This window comes from Cervus elaphus, chromosome 18 (assembly GCF_910594005.1).
Source record: "Cervus elaphus chromosome 18, mCerEla1.1, whole genome shotgun sequence".
Taxonomy (NCBI): domain Eukaryota; kingdom Metazoa; phylum Chordata; class Mammalia; order Artiodactyla; family Cervidae; genus Cervus; species Cervus elaphus.
In genome coordinates this window covers 20,771,517-20,794,832 of record NC_057832.1, presented here as the reverse complement: position 1 = coordinate 20,794,832, position 23,316 = coordinate 20,771,517, and the positions used below count along the sequence as shown (strand labels likewise).

General features: G+C 39.2%; 1 protein-coding gene and 1 long non-coding RNA gene across 8 annotated transcripts in view; one reads left to right on the top strand and one right to left on the bottom strand.

Moving 5' to 3' along the window:
* Positions 1–8,057, top strand: part of HEPACAM2 (HEPACAM family member 2) — a 60,461-nt gene extending 52,404 nt beyond the window's left edge. For 3 of the 7 annotated variants that reach the window (XR_006334832.1, XM_043871665.1, XM_043871666.1), the window contains exons 9-10: positions 3,560–3,669; positions 7,556–8,057. Coding sequence is in view for 5 of the 7 variants with exons in the window: in XM_043871665.1 (XP_043727600.1) it covers positions 3,560–3,669; positions 7,556–7,640 (195 nt within the window). In the remaining 2 variants the exon portion in view is untranslated. Of the gene's footprint in view, positions 1–3,559; positions 3,674–7,384 lie in introns of those variants that run through there. The other 4 variants (XR_006334831.1, XM_043871667.1, XM_043871669.1 and 1 more) reach the window with 2 other exon arrangements.
* Positions 242–22,896, bottom strand: LOC122673802. Its single transcript, XR_006334833.1, has 3 exons — positions 22,813–22,896; positions 1,525–1,587; positions 242–940 (listed from the first exon to the last, which is right to left on the bottom strand). It is a non-coding gene; the product is annotated as an uncharacterized LOC122673802 (long non-coding RNA).
* Positions 22,897–23,316: the final 420 nt, after the last annotated feature.

The window sequence follows — 23,316 nt, the reverse complement described above, 5'->3', positions numbered from 1 at the left end:
ATGACTGCACTACCCTCAGCCGTATTGACTCACTCTATAATGAATGGCGGTGCCGGATCTGGGGAGCTAAAGTGTTTTTCTAAGCCTCTATCAAAAAGGCTAACACAAATAAGGAAATTACACGAATTAATAATCATTCTTTACCTGGTAAGCTCAGTGGAGAGAGAATTAACTCGGTTGAAGGTCAAAAGAATTGAATAAAAAAGGGACGGAGAGACCCTGGTTTAAATCATTCTGCATCACTTTGATGACTGTGGACTGTCTCTTCACTGACTGTCTCTGTCATTCAGCTTCCCCTTTAATTCCCCCTCATATCTCCTGAGGACATTGCAGAGACAATTGATTATACAGGTACTTTATGCCCTTCAGAAGAAAGGTAGTGTAGAAACCCAAAATATGCAGGTACGTATTTTAATTTTTTCTGAAGGTGCAAGAGAACTTTTATACAGTTGAAGCTTTTTTTTTCTTTTCCAGTCTGCACAGACAAGGTCTTTGAAGCAATCAATTTTGTTTAAGAGACAAATAGAATGTTTCTCTGAGCTAATCAGCTCATTAACATTTTTATAGATTTATATACAATTGATCTTTCCTGTTTCCTTATGCCCCTGTGATAGTTCATCTAAGAAAGGGGCCCCTGCAATGAACTACTTGCCTGGGCATTTTCATTTCCATTTTTAAAAGCTATTTGCCATTTAGGATTGGTTGTCTCACTTGTTCAGAGAATTCTAAGGTTCTGAGGTTCATCCAGCAAGTTACCTGGCCACAGGCTTTATTTCTCAAATGCCAGTGAGTAATGGAGGGGGAATGATGGAATTTCATCTTCTTGTGGGTGAGTCATAGCACCAGTGTCCACGTCGTCACAGGTAAAGGGCAAAACTGCATTGCACAATCTTTGCAATGTCCTGTTCAGTCTCAGGCAGGATAGGCTCACCGTTCACTTCTACAACCAAAAAGACAAAAACAAATAATTTGGTGGATCAGTTATTTCAGAGACAGCTCCTTATCATGACAGCAAGCACCCCTCTCAGGCATGTCTTTAAAATGGAAAAGCAGAAAACTGAAGCCTGATAAGGCCTGGAAATGAATTTTGAAGTCATATTTTATTCCTAGGAATGCATTGGAAAGGGGTGAGTTCTATGTAAGAAACTTTAAATTTATACTTGCAATTAACCAGTACTCAGTTTTCAGATTGTATTGAGAGGACCTCTGTTTGCTCAAAATGCTACAGTTCTAAAGAACCTAAGGCCAAGAAATGAATGCTTGATTACATACCAGAAAAGTGAAAGTGTTAGCCACCTAGTCATGTCCAACTCTTTGTGACCTTATGGACTGTGGCCTGCCAGGCTCCTTTGTCCATGGGATTCTCCAGGCAGGAATACTGGAGTGGGTAACCATTCCCTCCTCCAGGGGATCTTCCCAACCCAGGGATCAAACCCAGGTCTCCTGCATTGCAAGCAGATTTTTTTACCATCTGAGCCACCAGGGAATCTGTCATAAGTGGAATAACTCAATTTGGAACCATACCCATCTTCAGAGATGAAAACTCCTGAGGAATCAGCTGAGGTCTTTCATTGGCAGATCCAGGTGCTTTGGGAAGAAGTGAGAAACCAACACGAACAACCCAAGGAGGAAGAGGAAAAGGATCCACGTTAGAAGCAGCCAGAATTGTGTGAAGATTAGCAGCTGAATGCAATGGCTTTGAGAAAGGAATAATAATAACATGACCAAGATCTCAAAATTGAAGTTACGAAGGGGAATGAATTACTAACTTTATGATTTTTCAAAAATCGGAATCCATCTTTTAGTTTCTCGTGATACATGAACAGATGAATACTCCTCTGTCTACTTGCTATACTTTTCTTTGTCCATTTAGCACTTCTTTTTGGGAATTGTACAGAAAGCAATGGCATAGAATGAACAAATTTATTACTTGCTAACAGCTCTAGTATTAGGTTACGTGAGTAAGTTAGTCATTTTCTATATAGATTGCTTTTTAAAAAAATTTTTAAAGACTTTTTTTGATGTGGACCATTTTTAAAGTGTTTATTAAATTTGTTACAATATTGCTTCTGTTTTACGTTTCGATGTTTGGCCATGAGGCATGTGGGATCTTAGCCCCTGACCAGGAATAGGACCTGCACCCACTGTATTGGTAGGCAAAGTCTTAACCACTGGACCAGCAGAGAAGCCTGTAGATTGTTTTTATCATAGCCCCTGAATACCTCTCTACCAAAGAAAATCAAGACTTGATCTTAAGTCCAGACTCTGAACCAAAGTTCCCTTGACACAAAAATGATGGGATGAATCAAATCACATAGCCTAGGACTGTTGTGAAAGCTTTAACAAGTAGAATGGAAATAGGAAGTTTCCAGAAAAACCTGAAGCTAAGATGTTCCAAAGTGATCTGGCAAGTCAAATGGGGATGAAATAAAGAACTCTTCAGATGATCTATATAGTGCAAAGAGTCCTCTACGGGTAGGACTATATATATACAAAGGACTGAAAGTGGCCACAAGTACAATGAACATAGGATGAGTTGGGATGAGGAGGGGAGCCAGACTTTAGCAAAAGACTTGGGAAGTATTTATAAGAGTAGCAGCATCAAATATAAGAAATAGGAGTTAATGAAACAAAAACGCCACTTGCAATAATAAAATACATGTTGATCTTAACCAAGCATGTGCTACTATACTTTCCACATTCATCCAAGCCTTTATCTTTTTTTAATTCACAAGCTTTTATAGTATGTTTTATTTTGTTGAATAAAAACATCCAGTATTCCATTTTAAGTCTTTACCTTTAAAGCCCATTACTGCATTCAAACCAAACCATCTTCCCTTGTATGTTCGATATTTCTTGGTACTGTCTTTACTAACTTGCCACGTGATGAGGGCTTCTGGCTATACATTATTCTTTTTCCTAAACCACCTTTGCACACATGATTGGCAATTAGTATCAAAAAGCTAAGACTGAGATATAATATAAAGGATAGTAATATATGCTCTTTGATTCTAAGCTATCCTGATATCTTCCCCTTTGCTATTTTTTTCTTTCTATTGCACTTCCTATACAGTACTGCCAGCTTTTTGCTTAAATGGAGGAAAAAAGTGATAGTTTGCCCAGCTATTCCTCTTCTGACCTCATAGCTGTGCCACTGCACAAACTACTATAGTCTAAGTGAAAGGAACTGTAGCAAGGAAGAAATGGATATTGAAGGGAAGTTGTTATTGTTTAGTCGCTAAGCCATATCCGACTCTTTTGCCACCGCATGGACTGTAGCCCATCAGGCTTCTCTGTTTATGGGTTTTCCCAGGCAAGAATACTGGAGTGGGTTGCCATGCCCTCCTCCAGGGGCTCTTCCCTACCCAGGAATCAAACTCACATCTTCTGCATTGGCAGGTGGATTCTTTACCACTGAGCCACCAGGGAAGGCCATGAAGGGAAGTTAAACAGTTCTAATTCTCTCATCATCACCTCTTCCAGTTGTTTTCAGCTGTGTAGCGAAGTGGAAATTCCATTTGCTAGTCTGCCAATTATTTTAATGTGCTCTATTTTCTAGATGCCCACGAGATCTGTTCCAGCCTCTGATGGTGTACCAGGGCAAGATCTGCACAGTACAATTTACGAAGTTATTCAGCACATCCCTGCCCAACAGCAAGATCATCCAGAGTAAGTATGAACTTGTGTTTGATGATGCTATGTTGAGAGGGCTCAGCATTCAGTCCCAGCTGTCCCCAGAGTTTATTGAAAGGTTCAGAAGAAAAAAAATACATTAAAAACAGAAAATTATAGCTCCCCTACATGTGAACACACTTTCCCACCTGAAAACAGCTCTAAGAAATAAAACAGGCAAATGTACAAGTATCTTCTGGGGCCAAGTACTTGGGCCAGTGGACCAGACGCAGAGCTCTAGAATCTAGCATTTCCCCCAATGAATCCACTTCTGGAGAAGAAGGGGGTCGTTAGGCCAGTTCTCAAGCCATCTTGGTTCTCTTGCTGATTTTCCAGTGGCTATAGGGTTTTTGGAAAAGGAAATGGCAACCCACTCCAGTATTCTTGCCTGGATAATCCCATGGACGGAGGAGAATAGCAGGCTACAGTCCATGGGGCCACAAAGAGTCAGACGTGACTTCAGCAGCTAAGCACACATGTAGTAGTTTTAGGCCCAGTGATCTATCACTACAGATGGGCGTGTTCATGTTCAGTCATGCAGTCGTGTCCGATTCTGCAACTCTGTGGACTGTAGCCCACCAGGTTCCTCTGTCCATGGAATTTTCCAGGCAAGAATACTGGAGTGGGGTGCCATTTCATCCTCCAGGGGATCTTCCTGACCCAGGGATCAAACCCGTGTCTCCCGCGTCTCCTGCATTGGCAGGCAGATCACTACAAATAGGACCAGGAAAAAAAAAACCCTGCAAAACGTGCCCAACACTGTCCCCATCAAATGCCCACCTCTCACAGACTCAAAGCAGTCTACTCTCAAGTGAATAGAACCACCGTGGTAAGGACTGGGCTCACTCCAAGAAAAGCCCGGAAACTGCTCATCCAGTTAACCTGGGGGCTGACAACAGGCCTTCCCTTCCCATGGGTGGAAAAACTACGCCAACAGCCTTTTGGAATAATGAAATGAACTTCCCTTTTTTGTGGGCTGTAACTGCCTGCAGGCATAACTGCCACGAATCGTCTTCCATCATTTCTTTATTTGTCATTTATTGACTTTGAAAAGAACATCAATAACCATACACGGGAACTTCCCCTTTGGCAAAAGAAAACAGTTCTAGCAAAGTAATTCATGCACACCTCTGGGTGAATACCAAAAATAACAGCTAGCAGTGGATGAATGCCTGGGAATGGTCTTCCAGGGAGGAGACCCAGCCCTGGGGACCTGTGCATTCATTTAAGGGCTGAATAAGTGACAGGAGCACCTCAGAGGACCCCATCAGTGCATTCCTTCTTGTCTCAAGGAACCTGGAGAAAAGGGAGTCAGGTAACTCGGAACAGACTCTGACAGAGCTGGGAGCTTCCGGTTTGAAAAGAAAAGAAAATTGCTTTGTAGCATTATGATATTAATCTCATAGGGCACCATAGTGTAATGTTATTCCAGGACAGTTAAACAAAACCTCTCTAAAATGATACCCAACCCTCTTTACTGTCTGGAATATAAAATGAAAGGGTATTTTTCTTTGTTAAAAATAAGGAATATATAGAATTTTGAGAGTATGTCTGCTTCCTAATTTTAAGATTTTATCTGCTTCCTAATTTTAAGATTGTTTCCAAGCAAAAATTTTGCCCTATTTAAATTCATTTGTTTTTCTTTTTGTCCTTCATTCTATATTTTTCCAGTTAGCCTGCAAACAAACCAAAGGAAGACTTGAGGTTTATCTTTTAAGTCTCCAACTAATGAAATAAATATTGATTTTCAACTGTGGAGTATGGCAGCTATAATTTCAGAACACCAAATAAAATGATTTGGTGAAAAAAATGATTCCTCAAATTAAAAAAGGAAATCATCCTCAGAAATTAGACTGCTTTCAGACATGAACAATATCGCTAGAATTTCTTGAGAGTATAAAATTTTATTTCAGAAATAAACTTTGAAGGTTGAAAATACAGCAGAAAAGCTCTTTTTCAAGCTCATTAAGGACTATTTAACTGCTGTTGAGGACGTGCTCCTTCCAGGGGCAGTCCACTCAAGACCGCCCCCCCCCCCACCCCCCGCCACACACACACTCCCAGCCCCAGTGCTTCCCATGTTGCAGAAACCGAGCACCACTCTCGGAGAGTTGGAGAACTCAGGTTTATTACACCGGCGGCCCAGAGGAGTTAACACTCCAAGCTCTGAGCCCCAAACAAAGGGATTACAGAGTTTTTATAGACAGACTGTAGTGGGCAACACTAGTTCTCAACAGGCTGGTTTAAACTAAGGGGTTTCTTGCTCAGGAGCAGCAGTCACGATGGGGAGGGGGATGCCTTCCTGGACAGGCATGATGAAGCAGGTTTGCAGACGCTGGGCCATTGCAAAGAGCAGGACAGGGTGAGTGAGATAAACTCCAGTTCCTAGTATTGCAAGTCCCCACTTTCTGAGACTGCGTGACCTACATGATCTCGACTTTGCAAGGGGCAAGCTGAGTTACAGAGGCAGGAGAAGGAGGTTATGTAAAATTTTAACTTTTCCTCTTCACCCAATCCCCATCTCCTTGGCCTTTCTCTTCTCACCTCATTCCTCCCCATCTTCTGAGGAAGTTCCATTTGTGTGTCTTTGTTTTGACTTGACCTCCATCCTAAGATGTCTTCCCTCTCTGAATCTGCCTTCTCTTTCCTTCTTCCCTCCTCCTCTGTCTCCTCCTGTCTCCCTCCTCTCTAGTATCACTTTTAAATTTTCTTCTCCTCTTTCTCTCTTCCAGCTCATCCTAAATGGGAACGTACATTTTTTTTAAACTGTTGTTTTCCTTGAATACAGATGTGGCTACGTATTCTAAATTTTAAAAACAAGCAGGTAGAATATTTTCTTTTTATTTCTTCAGAAACCGTTTTTCACTTGTATTTTTTTTTACAGTCAATCTACAAACATCTCCAGGTCATTAACTATGTACTAGGGATAGAGATTAAATATAAGACATAGTCTTTTAAAGGTTTTATAGCTTAGTGAGCTCCTCTTTGCTTGTTTTAACTGAAGATCAGTAATCCTTAGTAGAACAAGTATTCCTCAATAGAATAAATATTCCCTAAGCTTGCAGAAATCATTTTTCTTTCCTGATTATCTATGGTTTTATTCTGTAGGTCCAATTAAATTTAGAGATCAATTTCATGAATAATGCAGTATTACAGGTGGTTAGTGAATCTCCAGCATTCCCAGCTTGGGGTAAAGAACTGTAACTTACTGCTTTCTTTACCTCTATTTGACAGTTGGTTGTGAGATAGAAACACAGCCAAAATGTTTTTCCTTTGGCTCTTAGACTATTATTCTAGCAGTGTTGTTTTCATTACTACACATGTCTGTTACCTAACTGAACTGGTGTTTAACAAATTGGTGAGTTGGCCTGTGTTCATATTCTAGTACCCGGTCATTTGTTTATTGAATTCATGGCTGCATTTATTTAAATGCTGTCTGTCAACCTCATTTAAATACTCTTGGCACAGTTTGTTTTAAACCCAACTTGCTCATAGGACATTCACGTAAGTCAACCTTTTAGTTTCAAAAAGAAATTATCTACAGAATTGAGTGATGGCTTACTCTTTATACTTATTGACTTGTAAATATAGTTTACTTGAACTAGTTCAAAGTTCTCATTATTTGCAGCTGTAGCAGGGAATGAACGAATTTAAGGTTCTTCAACCTGTAGACCTGGAAATCTGTAGAATATTTTGCATGTCTCTTCACTAGGTAAGCATTCGTGGGCAAAGCAGTGCATTTAAGTGAAATAAGGAAAGCACATTTTGAGCAAGCAGTGGAAATGTATATTCATCTGGAATCAGTGAAGAAATCAAGCCAGTACCTCTTACTCATTGGTCCTTTTAATGCAGAATAAAGTCATTTATAAAAATCTGACCGCAGATTTTCCAGCATACACACAATGCATTGTGCAGCAGAGGAGCGTGGTGGGGCAAGAGTTCCCAGAGGACAGCCTTTATCGTGCTGACAGAAGAAAGAAAAGGACGGGACTTTCCAATTACTTTTTTTGTATCATGTTTCCTACAAAGCTCAATTAGTTCTAATCTATACTTTCCCTTTCCTCAGCACCGACACTATCCTATCTGACCTACAAGTGTGGAAACTTTTATTTGTAAAATCTTCAGCAGGCTTTGTTTTATTAAATTTTAAATTGCTACACTTTTAAATTTTCATTCCCAAATTTCCTTCTTGCTGTTTGTACCATGGAATAATAAAGATGATTGTCACAAAAGCAAGAGTGTGCCCTCTCCTAGGTTGTCAATCACCAATGGAGTTTTTTACAAGACTTGTAAAACACTGAAGGAAATGACTTATTAAAGTCTGATTTTTACTTTTGTTCAAGGAACAGGATTCAAATAAATTATTATGCTTTTGCTTGTATATAGCCTTGATTCTTTGTCTTGCAGAGTAAAAATCTGACATAAATTGACATTATAGAATTAGATTTTTTTTAATCCCTTTTCCCCGGTGTGCTAAAATAAGACTCTTGCTCTCACATGGCTATTTACTTTTCAGGCTAGAAATTTTTACTTTATTGGATTGTGACTTCTCCTTGTATATTGCTGTATTCTAAAAAACAAAAACAGAAACCAAATGGTAGAATTTAAAAACACCACTTTATAACTCCCAAATGAAATAACTGATTCAGATAACAGTTAGCACTAGGCAAGACTGCTAGATAAAATTTACCAGATCAAACTACCAAGAATCCTGTTGCAGAAACCCTTTGTAGGAAAGGCGGTCGCGGCCCAGAGAGAAGCAGGTCTGCAGAGTGGCACAGAGAGCTTCAGGGCACAGCGAGGCCGGGGGAGTGGGGTCGGGGCGGTCATCCAAGTCTCGTAGTCTTGAAGATGAAAGACAAATATTTATATTCATTGACTTTGGCTACAGACACTCTGACCTGCCAGTGCCGCTCTTTAGGATTTCATTCTGGCTAAATAAAGGTAGAGGCAGTCTAAATATACAGCAGTGGGGGATTTAAAATGACATCGGTGACATTAATTCCATGCAGTGACTCACCTTCCAACTATTAAAAAAGAAGAACCATGACAAAATTTTCCGACTTTAAGCTATGTCTTATGGCCTATTATTTTATACAGAAGAAAGACATCAAAAGAAGAGCATTTCCTGCAAATCAAAACTATGATGAAGTATTACCTCACAAAGATCAGAATGGCCATCAGTAAAGCATCTATAAATAATAAATGTTGGAGAGGATGTGGAGAAAAAGGAACACTCCTACACTGTTGATGGAAGTGAAAATTGGTACTGCCACTGTGAAGAACAATATGGAGGTTCTGTAAAAAACTAAAAATAAGAGCTACAATATGACCCAGCATAATCACACTTGGGCTTATATCTGGATAAAATGCTAATTCTGAAAGATACGTGCACCCCAGTGTTCATTGCAGCACTATCTACAATAGGCAAGACATGGAAGCACCTAAATGTCCATCAACAGATGAGTGGATAAAGAAGATGGGACAGTTACATACAATGGAATATTAGATGACCATGAAAAAGAATGGAATAATGTCATTTGCAGCAACATGGATGAACCTAGAGATTATCATTCTAAGTGAAGTAAGCCAGAGGAAGACAAATATCATTTGATATTGCTTATATAAGGAATCAAAAAATGATATAAATGAACAAATTTACAAATAATAAATAGACCTACAGGCATAGAAAACAAACTTATGGTTACCTAAAAGGAAAGGGAGGGGAGAACTAAATTAAGAGTTTGGGATTAACATATATATACTACTATATGTAAAATAGATAACCAACAAGGACCTACTATATAGCACAGGGAACTCTACTCAATATTTTGTAATAACCTAAAAGGGAAAAGAACCTGAAAAAAATCACTTTGTTGTACACCTCAAACTAACAATATTGTAAATTAACTGCAATAAAAAACAAAATTTTAAAGAATAAAAACAGTAGCATTTCTTTTTAAAATGCATTTTCAGTAAACCACTATATTTATACTATATCTCTTATATTTTCATAGAATCACATGGTGAAAGGAAAACTAAGTCCTACAACTTACTCATTCTTTCCTGCTCTTTTTTCTCTACTAGCCTTATATATTTTTCTGCTAGAAAAGTCCATCAGTTCTACCACAAATATTTTCCTCTACATTTGGTAAAAAAAAAAGTATTATCTAATTAAGAAAGGAATCCATGCCCATTGTTAAAAGTGGATCTATACTTGGAAATGCAGAAAGCTAACCATAAAGCAATTAAAATCACCTGTAGAGAGTAGACCTGAAACGTTCTCATGACAAAAGAAAAGAAAAATGTAATTATGTGAGGTGATGGATGTGTTAACTAACCTTATTGTGGTAATTATTTTACAATATTTACATGTACCAAATCACCACACCTTAGACTTAACACAATGTTATATGTCAATTATATCTCAATAAATCTGGAAAAAATAAATATAAAATCACTTGTAATTTCACTCCCAGGAAAATAACCTGTTAGAATTTTCTCAGGTTAGTCATGCATACGTTTATTCCTACTCCCTCCAGTTCCAGAAAGGATTTATGGTAGCTCATATAAATGCATAATAGAACAAGATAAAATATACCCCTCAAAATAAAGGTGATAAAGAAAACAGGATGAAGGAAAAATGAGAGTTTACAAAGGCAGTGTGAAAAAAGAAATGAGGTTAGTAACTAGTATGATGAATTCCCCTTCATCTGAGAATACTATTTTATACCCCTGAGATCACGTGGCATATACAGGAGGATGTCTAAGGAGGGGCCTCTAAACAAAACGCCATCTGTAGTGGTCAGAGCCAAAGAAAGGTTGCAGTCTTATTGTAGGGCTAGAAGAGAGCAGATCAGCCTTCCCAGCAAGCCAGTCATCCCAGATCCATCCGCCTCTCTCCTCCTTTCTCAAGCTTGAATTCGCTTCCTTCCAGAGACCATGTATCTTCTTCCTTGGAGTTCAGTTCAGCCGCTCAGTCAAGTCCAACTCTTTGCAACCCCATGGGCTGCAGCACGCCATGCTTCCCTGTCCATCAGCAACTCCCAGAGTTTGCTCAAGCTTATGTACATCGAGTCGGTGATGCCATCCAACTATCTCATCCTCTGTCATCCCCTTCTCCTCCTGCCTTCAGTCTTTCCCAGCATCAGGGTCTTTTCCAATGAGTCAGTTCTTCTCATTAGGTGGCCAAAATATTGCAGCTTCAGCTTCAGTGTCTGTCCTTCCAATGAACATTCAGGACTGATTTCCTTTAGGGTTGACTGATTTGATCTCCTTGCAGTCCAAGGGACTCTCAAGAGTCTTCTCCAACACCAAGATTCTAACTACAATAAGCTACTGCTGCATCTCTGTATTCCTGTTCCTAGATCAAATTTTGGGACACTTTAAAACATAGTCTTAAACAGCCTTTTTCTTTTTTGCTTCAAAATGACAATTTTTTATTGAGGTATAATGGATATACAATATTCAACAATATTGTAAGTTCTAGGTGTACAACATAGTGATTCACAATTCTAAAGATTGTATTCCACTTATAAAATATTGGCTATATTTCCTGTGATGTACAATATATCTTGTAGCTTATTTCATTTTTATTTTTTATTTATTTTTTAATAGCTGATTAACAATGTTGTGATGGTTTCAAGTGAGCAGTGAAGGAACTCAGCCATACCTATACATGTATTGATTCGTCCCCAAACTCCCTTCCCCTCCAGGTTGCCACATAACATTGAGCAGAGTTCCTGTGCTATCTAGTAGGTCCTTATTGGTTATGCATTTTAAATATAACATTAAACAGCCTTTCCTTAAATATGTAATTATACATTCACATGATTCACAAGTCAAAATCCTATAAAAAGTATGCATTAAGAAAACTTTTTTTATTAGTGTTTGGTTTTGGTTTTTGGTTTGGCTGTTTCTGTTTATCCCTCCAGATTTTCTTGCCGCAACCAAGGGAAATATAAGCACATATTCTTATCTTTTTGAAACTCACTTTTCAGTCACTTGTAATTCTTCTCACTTTTGTATCTCTCACACACACAAAAACACACAGACCCTCTTAGTGCGTGGTTCCACTCAAAGCAGCAAGGAATTGCTAAAGGGAGAAATGTGAAAGGATCTAGAATCTAATTAACTTTTGCTGTCACTGGTGTGTAACACCGGATGACTCACCGCTTTTTTTAGTAAATAGGGATGAAAATCTCATAAATTAATCAAGGGAAGTGATGAATCAACCCAGATGTTCACCTAATTAACAAATCAATCTTTACAAACAGCCTAAAGTTCTTCCCTTATGACTAAACATAATCGTGGCTGTTGTTAAAATTTTTAACTTTATATTCCTGCCTCTAACTTGGAGGAGAATCATATTCCTCCTGCTTATTATTTTGAAAGAGTATATCTTACTGATAATCTTTTAAGCAAAAAAATTAAAATCCTTATGAATAAAACAATTTTCCCTGTCTTTCTGACGTTTGAGCACTTCCATATTAATAAGACAATCTCAGTTAACATAAACGGCACACATACACTCCAAGAAGGTTCATGTGATCCCTAAGTTTTACAAAATCACACACCCTATAAAGTTCTGTTTAATAAAATTGTATTAATAAAATTGCACAGTACATGACATATAATTTACTATATGTTTTTAAAGATTTAACTTATTTTCAGAAACTTTTAATTTTCTGCTTCTGTATGCATCTATCATCCCTGTGAACTTGTATGTCATTTTTATATATTCTTCTAAAGTTCATGTTCAAATATATATGAATGTGTTTGTTTTAGTTTCATAAGGCAGTAAGAAAGCAGAGATTTCTTTCTAATGAGTAGACGGAAGTAAGACACAGCACTTGGATGTAACACTGATGTTCTCCTTCCTTCTTATTTACCACATACACTTCTTAGTGGGATTATCATGTTAACCTTGAAGTTTACAAATACTTTTACAACTATTACCCATATAGATCTTCCCAAGAACCTTGTGGGCTAGAAAAAAGCATGGCTGCTTTACAGATGAAGGAGCAAATACTCAGAAAGTTAAAAGACTTGCTCAAGACACTTACATAAAATGCATTTTGTGCATAACCTACACAATATTCCCCTCTTAATTTATCTTTTAATTGAAGGATTATTGCTTTACAGAATTACATTTAAAATTTTTTTTAACTGGAGGATAATTGCTTTACAATGTTGTGTTGGCTTCTGCTGTGCAACAACATGATCAGCTTTACACGTACATAAGTCCCTTCCCTCTTGAACCTCCCTCTCACCCCACCCCCTTCCCACCCATCTAGGTCATCAGAGAGCGCCAGGCTGGGCTCCCTGTGTAAGATAGCAGCTTCCCACTAGGCATCTATTTTACACTTGGTAGCGTGCATATGTCAATGGTACTCTATCAGTTTGTCCCACCCTCTGCTCCCCCAACTGCCTCCTCAAGTCCAGTCTTTACGTCTGTATACCTATTCATGCCCTGCAAATAGGTTCATCAGTGTCATTTTTCTAGGTTCCATATCAGTTCAGTTCAATCACTCAGTCACGTCCGATTCTTTGCAACCCCATGGACTGCAGCACGCCAGGCTTCCTTGTCCAACACCAACTCCTGGAGTTCACTCAAACTCGTGTCCATTGAGTCAGTGATGGCATCCAACCATCTCATCCTCTGTCGTCCCCTTCTCCTCCTGCCTTCAATCTTTCCCAGCATCAGGGTCTTTTCCAATGAGTCAGTTCTTCACATCAGGTGACCAAAGTATTGGGGCTTCAGCTTCAACATCAGTCCTTCCAATGAATATTCAGGCCTGATCTCCTTTACAATTGACTGGTTTGATCGATCTCCTTGCAGTCCAAGGGACTCTCAAGAGTTGTCTCCAACACCACAGTTCAAAAGCATCAATTCTTTAGCATTCAGCTTTATGGTCCAACTCTCACATCCATACATGACTACTGGAAAAACCATAACTTTGACTAGATGGACCTTTATCAGCAAAGTAATGTCTCTGCTTTTTTGTATGCTATCTAGGTTTGTCATAGCTTTTCTTCCAAGGATCAAGTGTCTTTTAATTTCATGGCTGCAGTCACGCTCTGCAATGATTTTGGAGTCCAAGAAAATACAGTCTGTTTCCATTGTTTCCCCATCTATCTGCCATGAAATTGTTAGGGGAAGCACACTGATTGAAACTGCCCACCCTGGCCAGGCACCATAGTAACCATTCGCATGAGTTGTTTTATGACAGGAGATCCTGATAAGGAATACGGAACTAATAAGCCACCACCATCCGGAAGAGTTCGGGAAAGGTCGAAAGGAGACATCGCGTGTCTGTCCACTTCCCAGACTCCCTCTCGCTAGCATCCATCTTGGCTGAGCAATGCGTGCGCCACCAGGGAAGACTCTGAATTAGAATGATTGGCCAAAGACCACCCGGAAACTAATCCCATCACCATAAACCCCGAGACTTCGAGCCACGTGGCAGAACAGTTCTCCTGGGTTCCCTCACCCTCCTGCTCTCCACCCGGGTGCCCTTTCCCAATAAAATCTCTTGCTTTGTCAGCACATGTGTCTTCTCGGACAATTCATTTCCGAGTGTGAGACAAGAGCCCAGTTTCGGGCCCTGGAAGGGGTCCCCCTTCCTATAACAAAATGATGGGACCAGATGCCATGATCTTCGTTTTTTGAATGTTGAGTTTTAAACCAGCTTTTTCACTTTCCTCTTTCACTTTCGTCAAGAGGCTCTTTCATTCCTCATCGCTTTCTGACATAAGGGTGGTGTCATCTGCATATCCAAGGTTATTGATTTTTCTCCCAGCAATCTTGATTCCATATATAGACATGTTAATACACGATATTTGTTTTTCTCTTTCTGACTTACTTCACTCTGTGTGGCAGGCTCTAGGTTCATCCACCTCAGTTCCTCCCCTATACTGTAAATCTTCTTTAGATGACTTATAAGTTTTGCTTTGGAGAACTTTCTGGATTTTTTTTTTTCTTTTGAGTGTTTTCAATCTATGGTTGGTTGGATCCAGGATGCAGAACCCCCATATATGGAGAGCTGACAGTATTTATTTGCTTTTTGTTTGTGTCTGAGAACTTTCTTATTTGAATATACTCCTAGGGGAGATGACAACTCTTTTGCTCACCACACAATGGGCGTAAACTGGCAGATTGTTTCTTCCCTGAAGCAGAATTCCACTTTTGGTTTATGGCAGAGGTTTTCTGAAGCTTCAAAACAGTCAATCCCTTAAATTCTACGAAAACCAGTTGTCCTAGGTAGTAGCAACTTCAGAGACCACACCCCCATGATAGCCAGTTCTTCTGAGTGTCCCCTGTGGCATCCATTCCATTATATGCACTTTAAAAGACATACAATATATGGTTTCAAATTGTAATGAATAGGATTACCTATGCTTTGTACATTTAATGAAGACACCATGGTTAGGAGGCAACTGTTTCCAATAATCCTCCAGTCCTTTGAGACTGAAGCTCAGAGCTCTTGATAACCTTGGAGAATCATTTTTCCTTGCTTCCTGGACTTGGGTGCCTATTTCTTTTCCCAGTTTATGACTTCCTTGGTGGCTCAAATGGTAAAGAATCCACCTGCAATGCAGAAGACCTGGGTTCAATCCCTGTGTTGGGAAGATCCCCTGGAGAAGGAAATGGCAACCCACTCCAGTATTCTTGCCTGGAGAATCCCATGAACAGAGGTGCCTGGTGGGCTACAGTGCATGGGGTTTACAAAGAGACATGACAGAGCAACTAATACTTTGACTTTCTTTCACTTCACTAAATTTTTCTTCTTGGAGAAAACAAAAGTTACGGAAACAAAAGAATGAAAGCTTCTGAATAGAGAATTGGTCTTTTTAGGAACAGCTTGCAAATGGCATGCTGAGGCATAGTCTACAGACTAGACAAGATAAATGCAAAGAGGCTTGCATCATTACACAGTCTCAAATATGACAGTTAATACTAAAAGTATAAGTTAGAATGTCCAATCAAGTTGATTTATAGGTAAGTTAAGAACAGGAAGGATTATTTTTCTAGAATTGTTTAAAGCTTGTGGGTGGCTGAGACATCCATACAAATCCTTTCCAACCTGGGATTCTGAAAGTGGTTCCATTCCTTGATCTGTTAGTGCCACCTATGGTTCCAAATTAGAAAGTGTTAGGTTAAAGTATAAAATCTATGTATTATGAACAGTAATCTGATTTTAAATTAGAGTATTTATCATTCTCATATTTTGCACTCTCCTCTTTCACTTTCATCAAGAGGCTTTTTAGTTCTTCACTTTCTGCCATAAGGGTGGTGTCATCTCCATATCTGAGGTTATTGATATTTCTCCCAGCAATCTTGATTCCAGCTTATGCTTCATCCAGCCCAACATTTCACATGATGTACTCTACATATAAGATAAATAAGCAGGGTGACAATATACAGCCTTGACGTACTCCTTTTCCTATTTGGAACCAGTCTGTTTTTCCATGTCCAGTTCTAACTGTTGCTTCCTGACCAGCATACAGGTTTCTCAAGAGGAAGGTCAGTTTGTCTAGTATTCCCATCTCTTGAAGAATTCTCCACAGTCTGCTGTGATCCACACAGTCAAAGGCTTTGGCATAGTCAATAAAGCAGAAGTAGATGCTTTTCTGGAACTCTCTCACTTTTTTGATGATCCAGTAGATGTTGGCAATTTGATTTCTGGTTCCTCTGCCTTTTCTAAATCCAGGTTGAACATCTGGAACTTCACAGTTCATGTACTGTTGAAGCCTGTCTTGGAGAATTTTGAGCATTACTTTGTTAGCATGTGAGATGAGTGCAATTGTGCGGTAGTTTGAGCATTCTTTGGCATTGCCTTTGTTTGGGATTGGAATGAAAACTGACCTTTTCCAGTCCTGTGGCCACTGCTGCATTTTCTAAATTTGTAGGCATATTGAGAGCAGCACTTTCACAGCATCACCTTTTAGGATTTGAAATAGTTCAACTGGAATTCCATCACCTCCACTAGCTTTGTTCATAGTGATGCTTCCTAAGGCCCACTTGACTTCACATTCCAGGATGTCTGGCTCTAGGTGAGTGATCACACTATCATGAGTATCTGGGTCATGAAGATCTTTTCTGTATAGTTCTTCTGTGTAATCTTGCCACCTCTTCTTAATATCTTCTGCTTCTGTTAGGTCCATACCAGTTCTGTCCTTTATTGTGCCCATCTTTGCATGAAATGTTCCCTTTGTATCTCTGATTTTTCTTGAAGAAATCTTTAGTCTTTCCTATTCTATTGTTTTCCTCTATTTATTTACATTGATTACTGAGGAAGGCTGAGTTGTCCAAATTTGCTGGTATATTGAGTGCAGCACTTTCACAGCATCACCTCTTAGGATTAGCAAGAACAGAATCAGTTGCTTTCAAAATATCCTTATTTCAGATACTAGGATCAAGTTACAGAGTCAGTGAACTCTTAAGTACAGTATTAGACGTATCACAATACATTTGTGTTTAAAACTTTAAGAACTTGTTTTAAAACTATTTATATCCATTGACGTTCTCTCAGCTGACTGCAGTGTCATAAGGATAATGAACATCCTTCCAGCTCAGATTCTGTTCTTGCTTTTGTCCCACCAGATTGTCAGCTCCTCCATGAGAAGAGAGTTTGTCATCTTTGTGGCATATGGGGCACCCAGCCACATGCTTTTTGCTTTTGTAGGCACTCAATATATATTAGATTGAGAAACCTTGATTTTTAAAATCTGAGTATTAGAGAAACACTTGTTCCTCCTCTCATGTAATAATACACAGTGGAAGGAACCCTCCCCCTCTGACCCCTGCACACGTGTACACACACACACACACACACACACACTTGCAGCATTTCTTTTTCTTTTTCCCCTGCATTCCCTCCTCTGCATAGGCGCTGTGTCTCACTGACTGAATCCCCCCAGGCCACCTTCCCTGTGGTCATCACACTCCTCTCTGTGTTTCCTACGATGAGCTGGGAAGGCAGGCCCACTCTTGCCCCTCTTGGTGTAGTCCTTGTCCACGCGGCTGCTTGGTATCTTCTGCAGTCCCTCTGTGTGGCTCTTTCCCTTGAGCAGACAGGACTCATGGTCTGGATTTAGGGTGAGAGAGGGTTTATTTTAAATCAAAATACAGTTGATTTACAGTGTTTCAGCTATACAGCAAAGTGATTCAGTGATGTGTGTGTGTGTATATATATGTATATATATACCTTATACATATACCTTTCTCAAATTCTTCTCCATATAGGTTATTATGAGATATTGAATACAGTTCCCTGTGCTATACAGTAGGACCTTCTTGTTTATCCATTTCAGATATGTTTGCATTTGTTAATCCCTAGTTCCCAATCCATGTTGTCCCCCACCCCATTCCCCTTTCCAGTTCCAGTTCAGTCACTGTCATGTCCAACTCTTTGCGACCCCAAGAATCGCAGCACGCCAGGCCTCCCTGTCCATCACCAAGTCCCGGAGTTCACCCAAACCCATATCCATTGAGACGGTAATGCCATCCAACTATCTCATCCTCTGTCATCCCCTTCTCCTCCTGCCTTCAATCTTTCCCAGTATGAGTGTCTTTTCCAATGAGTCAGTTCTTCACATCAGGTGGCCAAAGTATTGGAGTTTCAGCTTCAGCATCAGTCTTTCCAATGAACACCCAGGACTGATCTCCTTTAGGATGGACTGGTTGGATCTCCTTGCAGTCCAAGGGACTCTCAAGAGTCTTCTCCAACACCACAGTTCAAAAGCATCAATTCTTCGGCATTCAGCTTTCTTTATAGTCCAACTCTCACATGCATACATGACAACCCATTCCCCTTTAGTAACCATAAATTTGTTTGTTATGTCTATGAATCTGTTTCTCTTCTGTAAATTAGTTCATTTGTATTATCTTTTTAGATGCCACATATAAGTGATATCATATGATATTTGTCTTTTCTCTTTCTGAATTAATTCACTCAGTATGACAATCTGTAGGTCTGTCCATGTTGCTAAAAATGACATAATTTCATTCTTCAAGTCTGAATTATATTCCATTGTGTGTGTATGTGTGTGTGTACATTTAGATATACCATACCCTCTTTATCCATTTACCTATTGATGGACATCAGATTTATTTTTTTAAGCACAACATGTGCGTGCGTGTGTGCTCAGTCACTTTAGTCGTGTCCGACTCTACATGTCTGACCCTATGGACTGTAGCCCACAAGGTTCTCTGTCCACGGAGAGAGAAGCACAATGTAACATCTATAATTTCTTCTCTGCCGTATATCTACATAATCATAATCAATTTATAGAATTTTTTAAGTTTTAAATTTTTAAATGAATGGTTAATTCACCATATTGTTTCATTTTAATTTATAATTCATCAATTTCACCATGTCATTCAGTTTTTGCTCTATATAGTTCAAGGCTATGTTGTTAAATGCTCACAAATTTATTTTTACATTTTCTTGGTTGAATGTTCTTTATCTCTACTAAAGCTTTTTATCTTACATTCTCTTTTACTTCATTTTATATTAACACTTATATACCCTTTGGTCATTTGCCTATTATATTTTTCAATACTTTATTTTAAATCAATCTCAGTTTTTTGTTTTTTTTTTTTTAAGTTGGGTCTCTTGTAACTGCATATATTCAACATGATAGACTGATTTTCAGCAAGTGAGTTTAATCCATTTACACTTGCTGTGATTACTATATATTTACATTCTCTTTGTATTTCCTTCATATATTTTCTATTTATTATCATTTTTCTTCGTTTATTTTCCTGTTTTCCTGCCTCCTGTTAAACTGATAAAATTATCTGCATTTTCTTATATCCCCTGCTCTCATGGGCACTCTAGAATATATCCCTTTACCCTTCATAGAATACCCTATATTTTTAAAATAACTTGTATTTCAAAATCTGAAGTTAATATATATCTTTATAGTCCTCTGTGAAAAATATAGTGCTTTAGTATTCTGTTATCAGAACACACACACACCTACACACACACTTTGTTATTGCTGGTTAGTCTTAGTTAGAGGATTATGTTTTCAGCACATTTATCAAGTTGTGTGCCTCCATATTTTCCTTACTGCTTTATGTGCCTCCAATTTTTTAAGCCATGTGTCTTCCTTCTAAGCTCACTTTTCATGTTAAAATTCATCCTGTAATCACTTTTTCAATTAGAATCAGTTAGTAATAAATCCTCTAGAAATTTACATCTCTGAAAATGTCTTAATTTAATGTTTACTTTTGAATTATGGTTTATCTAATTGTAAGTTTCTAGGCCAATGAATATTTTCTCTAAAAATATTGAATATGTTATCCACTGTCTTTTATCATTAGCTGTTTCTAATGAGAATACTGTTCCCTCCCCTCATCTTTTGTAGATTATTTGCGATTTTTTTCTTTGGGGGTTTGAATTTTTATTTACACTTACTGTTTTTCAGTTTCATTATGCTATATCTGGGCTTCCTTGGTGGCTCAGTGATGAAGAATCCGCCTGTAATGCAGGAGACCCAGGATCGATCCTTGGGTCAGGAAGACTCCTGGAAAAGGGAATGGCAATCCACTCCAGTATTCTTGCCTGGAGAATTCCATGGACAGAGGAGCCTGGTGGACTACAATCCATGGGGGTGCAAAGATTCAGACAAGACAGAAACGACTGAGCATGCACACACGCATGCTCTATCTAGCTATAGATTTACTTTATATCTTTTGGTTTTTTTTTGTTGTTGTTGTTATTTTTCTCTATTTTTAAATCAAAGAATTCAAGTTTTTTTTCAGTTCTGAAAATATCTGTCATTATCACAGTAAATATTATTTTCTCTCTTCACTTTTTTTGAAACAGCCATCAGACATTTGTTGAAGCCTCTCAAACTCTTCACTATAAATTTTAATTGTTCTTTCATATATTTTTATTTTTTCCTTTGTGCTTAATGTGGGTAAATTCCTCAGAAGTATCTTTCAACACACAACTTATTTTACTATAATCAGATTTTATCATTCTTATTGAATATATGCATATATACATATAAGATGAATATACATACGTAATATATTTATGTATATATTTATATGTGTGTATATGTATAATTTCTAAGATTTTCAGTTCACTCTTCTCTATATTTTCTTATTTAACTTCTAAATTTTTCATAGCTTCTTATTTATGGATAGTATCTCTTCATTTCTCTTTGATAATCCTAAACATGTTTTTCAAAAGTCTAATTATTTGGGGGGGATGAGTTTATAGTTAATTTTGTTGTCTGTTTGACATTAGCTGCTTTGTTTGTTTTGTAATCTTGGTTTGTGAATTTACTCTCTCCCTCTGTTTCTTCACCAGCTTATCATTAGCACTTTGGCAAACTTTTAGTTGATTCCACCTGCATCCAGACTCCTACCTTGGTAGTAAAGTTGTCACTGGTGGAGTCCTGGGCTAGTTGTTTTGGTTCAATTCCTGGTAGGTTTCTGCTTATGAGACAATGTCTGTGTCCCCCCCAATTCCCTGAGTAGGCTCAGCTTCAGAGAGACTGATCCCATCCCTGCCTTATGTACTGTGACCGGGCAATTGCCTGTGGTCTGCTCTTCACATGGGTGACTCTAGATTGGCTAGAGAAGGGTCCGTGGGATTTCCTCATAGCTCACAGGAGGGAGTGATCTCAAAGAGTGGGCAATATAAACTGACCCCCCAATGTCAGCTCTCACTTTACCAAGTCAGCTCCTGGTGCTGGCACAGTGGAACCCTTTGCCTACTCACTACACAACTCTTGAGATTATGATCCTTAGGGGGCCAGCGCCTGTTCCTTCCTGGCTGTCAGCCTTCATGCCCTGAGCCCTACTCGCGCTGTCCCGGAGAGCAGGAGGGAGCATCCCATGTCCTTCACTCTCCCTCCTGAGACTATCTCAGGAGACGCTTTCCTCCAAACCCTCTCTACCTTCTCCCACCCAACTCCTAGAAAGCCTTGATTCCGCAGCAGGGTAATTTTCTTTTTAATGATTTGACCTGATGCCATCTAGCTTTAAATTCTGAATAGTCTGTCTGAACTGTCCTTTGAAGTCTGACACAGGAAAATTGAACCTTTTTGAATATTAAAGCTAAAATGAGTGGTACCTTTTGCTTGTTGTTGTTTAGTCACTAAGCCGCGTTCAACTCTTTGACGACCTCATGGACTGTAGCCTGCCAGGCTCCTCTGTCCATGTGATTTCCCCAACAAGAATACAGGAGTGAGTTGCCATTTCCTCCTCCATGGGATCTTCCTGACCCAGGGATTGAACCCATGTCTCCTGTGTCTCCTGCTTTGCAGGCAGATTTTTTTACCTCTGAACCACCAGAAAAGCCTAAAGTACATACGTAACCAAACACTTTCTGGCTCAATATGTTCAAGGAAAACTCAGGAAAAATGAGTTGATGTTTGAATATTTAAAGAGCTTCCAAACTCTTAGAAACACAACTCTTAGGTCACTCAGAAAGCCCTGGTGCTCACAGACTCTATCCTTTATAAGACGTGGGTCAGGTCCCCCAGAAATCCCACTTGCTGTGCATCCTGGATTAAGCAGAACTTCTACTAGGAACACTGATTCTCATGGGCTGATGACTTGGGCGATCAGTTTCAAGCTTAAAAACTCTTGAATCTCTAGGAAAGTTTATACCAGAAAGAGACAACCTCCAACATAGTTCTTTTGGGAAAAAAAAAAAAAACAAAAACTGAACAGAGTCCAAGTGTTTGGGGAAAACAATGAAAGGGACACACCAGCTTGGAATGATTACTGTTCATGAAAGTTGCCGGAGAAAAGAAAGCAAAAAGCTGCCTCCATCTGGAATCTGCTCCCAAACACTGGAAGCAACCCCAGAGTCTCAGGGCCACAGTTGCTTCTGCAGGCACATTTCTTTCCCTTACCAGATGGGAAATTCTGTAACAAGTAATACCCCTTCTCTCTAAAGATATAACTGTAAGCTACAGCTGCATATCCAGAATTCATTCTTAAGCTACACTGGATGGGACCTAAAAGGCTATTTCATATATTGTTTCATCTCACATGATCTTAACAGGATCCCTGTCATCCTCATCCTAAGAGATGGAGAAACTGAGACAAAGAGATTGAATGACTTGGCCAAGATCACAAGGCTAAGATATTGTTGAGTCAGGACTTACCAGATCCTTCCAGGACAATAAATCTTCCTTTGCTTTAAAATGGATCACTTGAGCGTGATGTATTTTTGTGTGAAATCCCATGTGAGTAAACCATACATTCTATAATCGCTCAGATGGTCTGGATTCCAGAGACGCTCTAGGAAGGAAGACAAACACTATACAGAGTGGGTATCAACCCCAGTAAGAATAAACTAGTACAGGGTGGAAGGAATCTGATACAATCAACCTACCACTAGTGCCTGGCTAGTACCCTTGAAGGATGGGGTCACATTGAAGGTTCGGCACTGGTCTGTGCTGTGGGCAGTTAGGTCACCATGCAGAGACAATAACCAGATCCAGTTTTGTGAGAGGGAGTCTTTGCTATGTGATACTTGAACAGCCTCAAAACCTGTTCTGGCCAGCTCATCTAAGGAACTGCTGCGCAAGCATTGAGGTGTCTGAGAAGAGAGGCAGGAACATCTGTAGGATGAGCTGCCCATCTGGTCAGACACGTGGTTGTTTAGG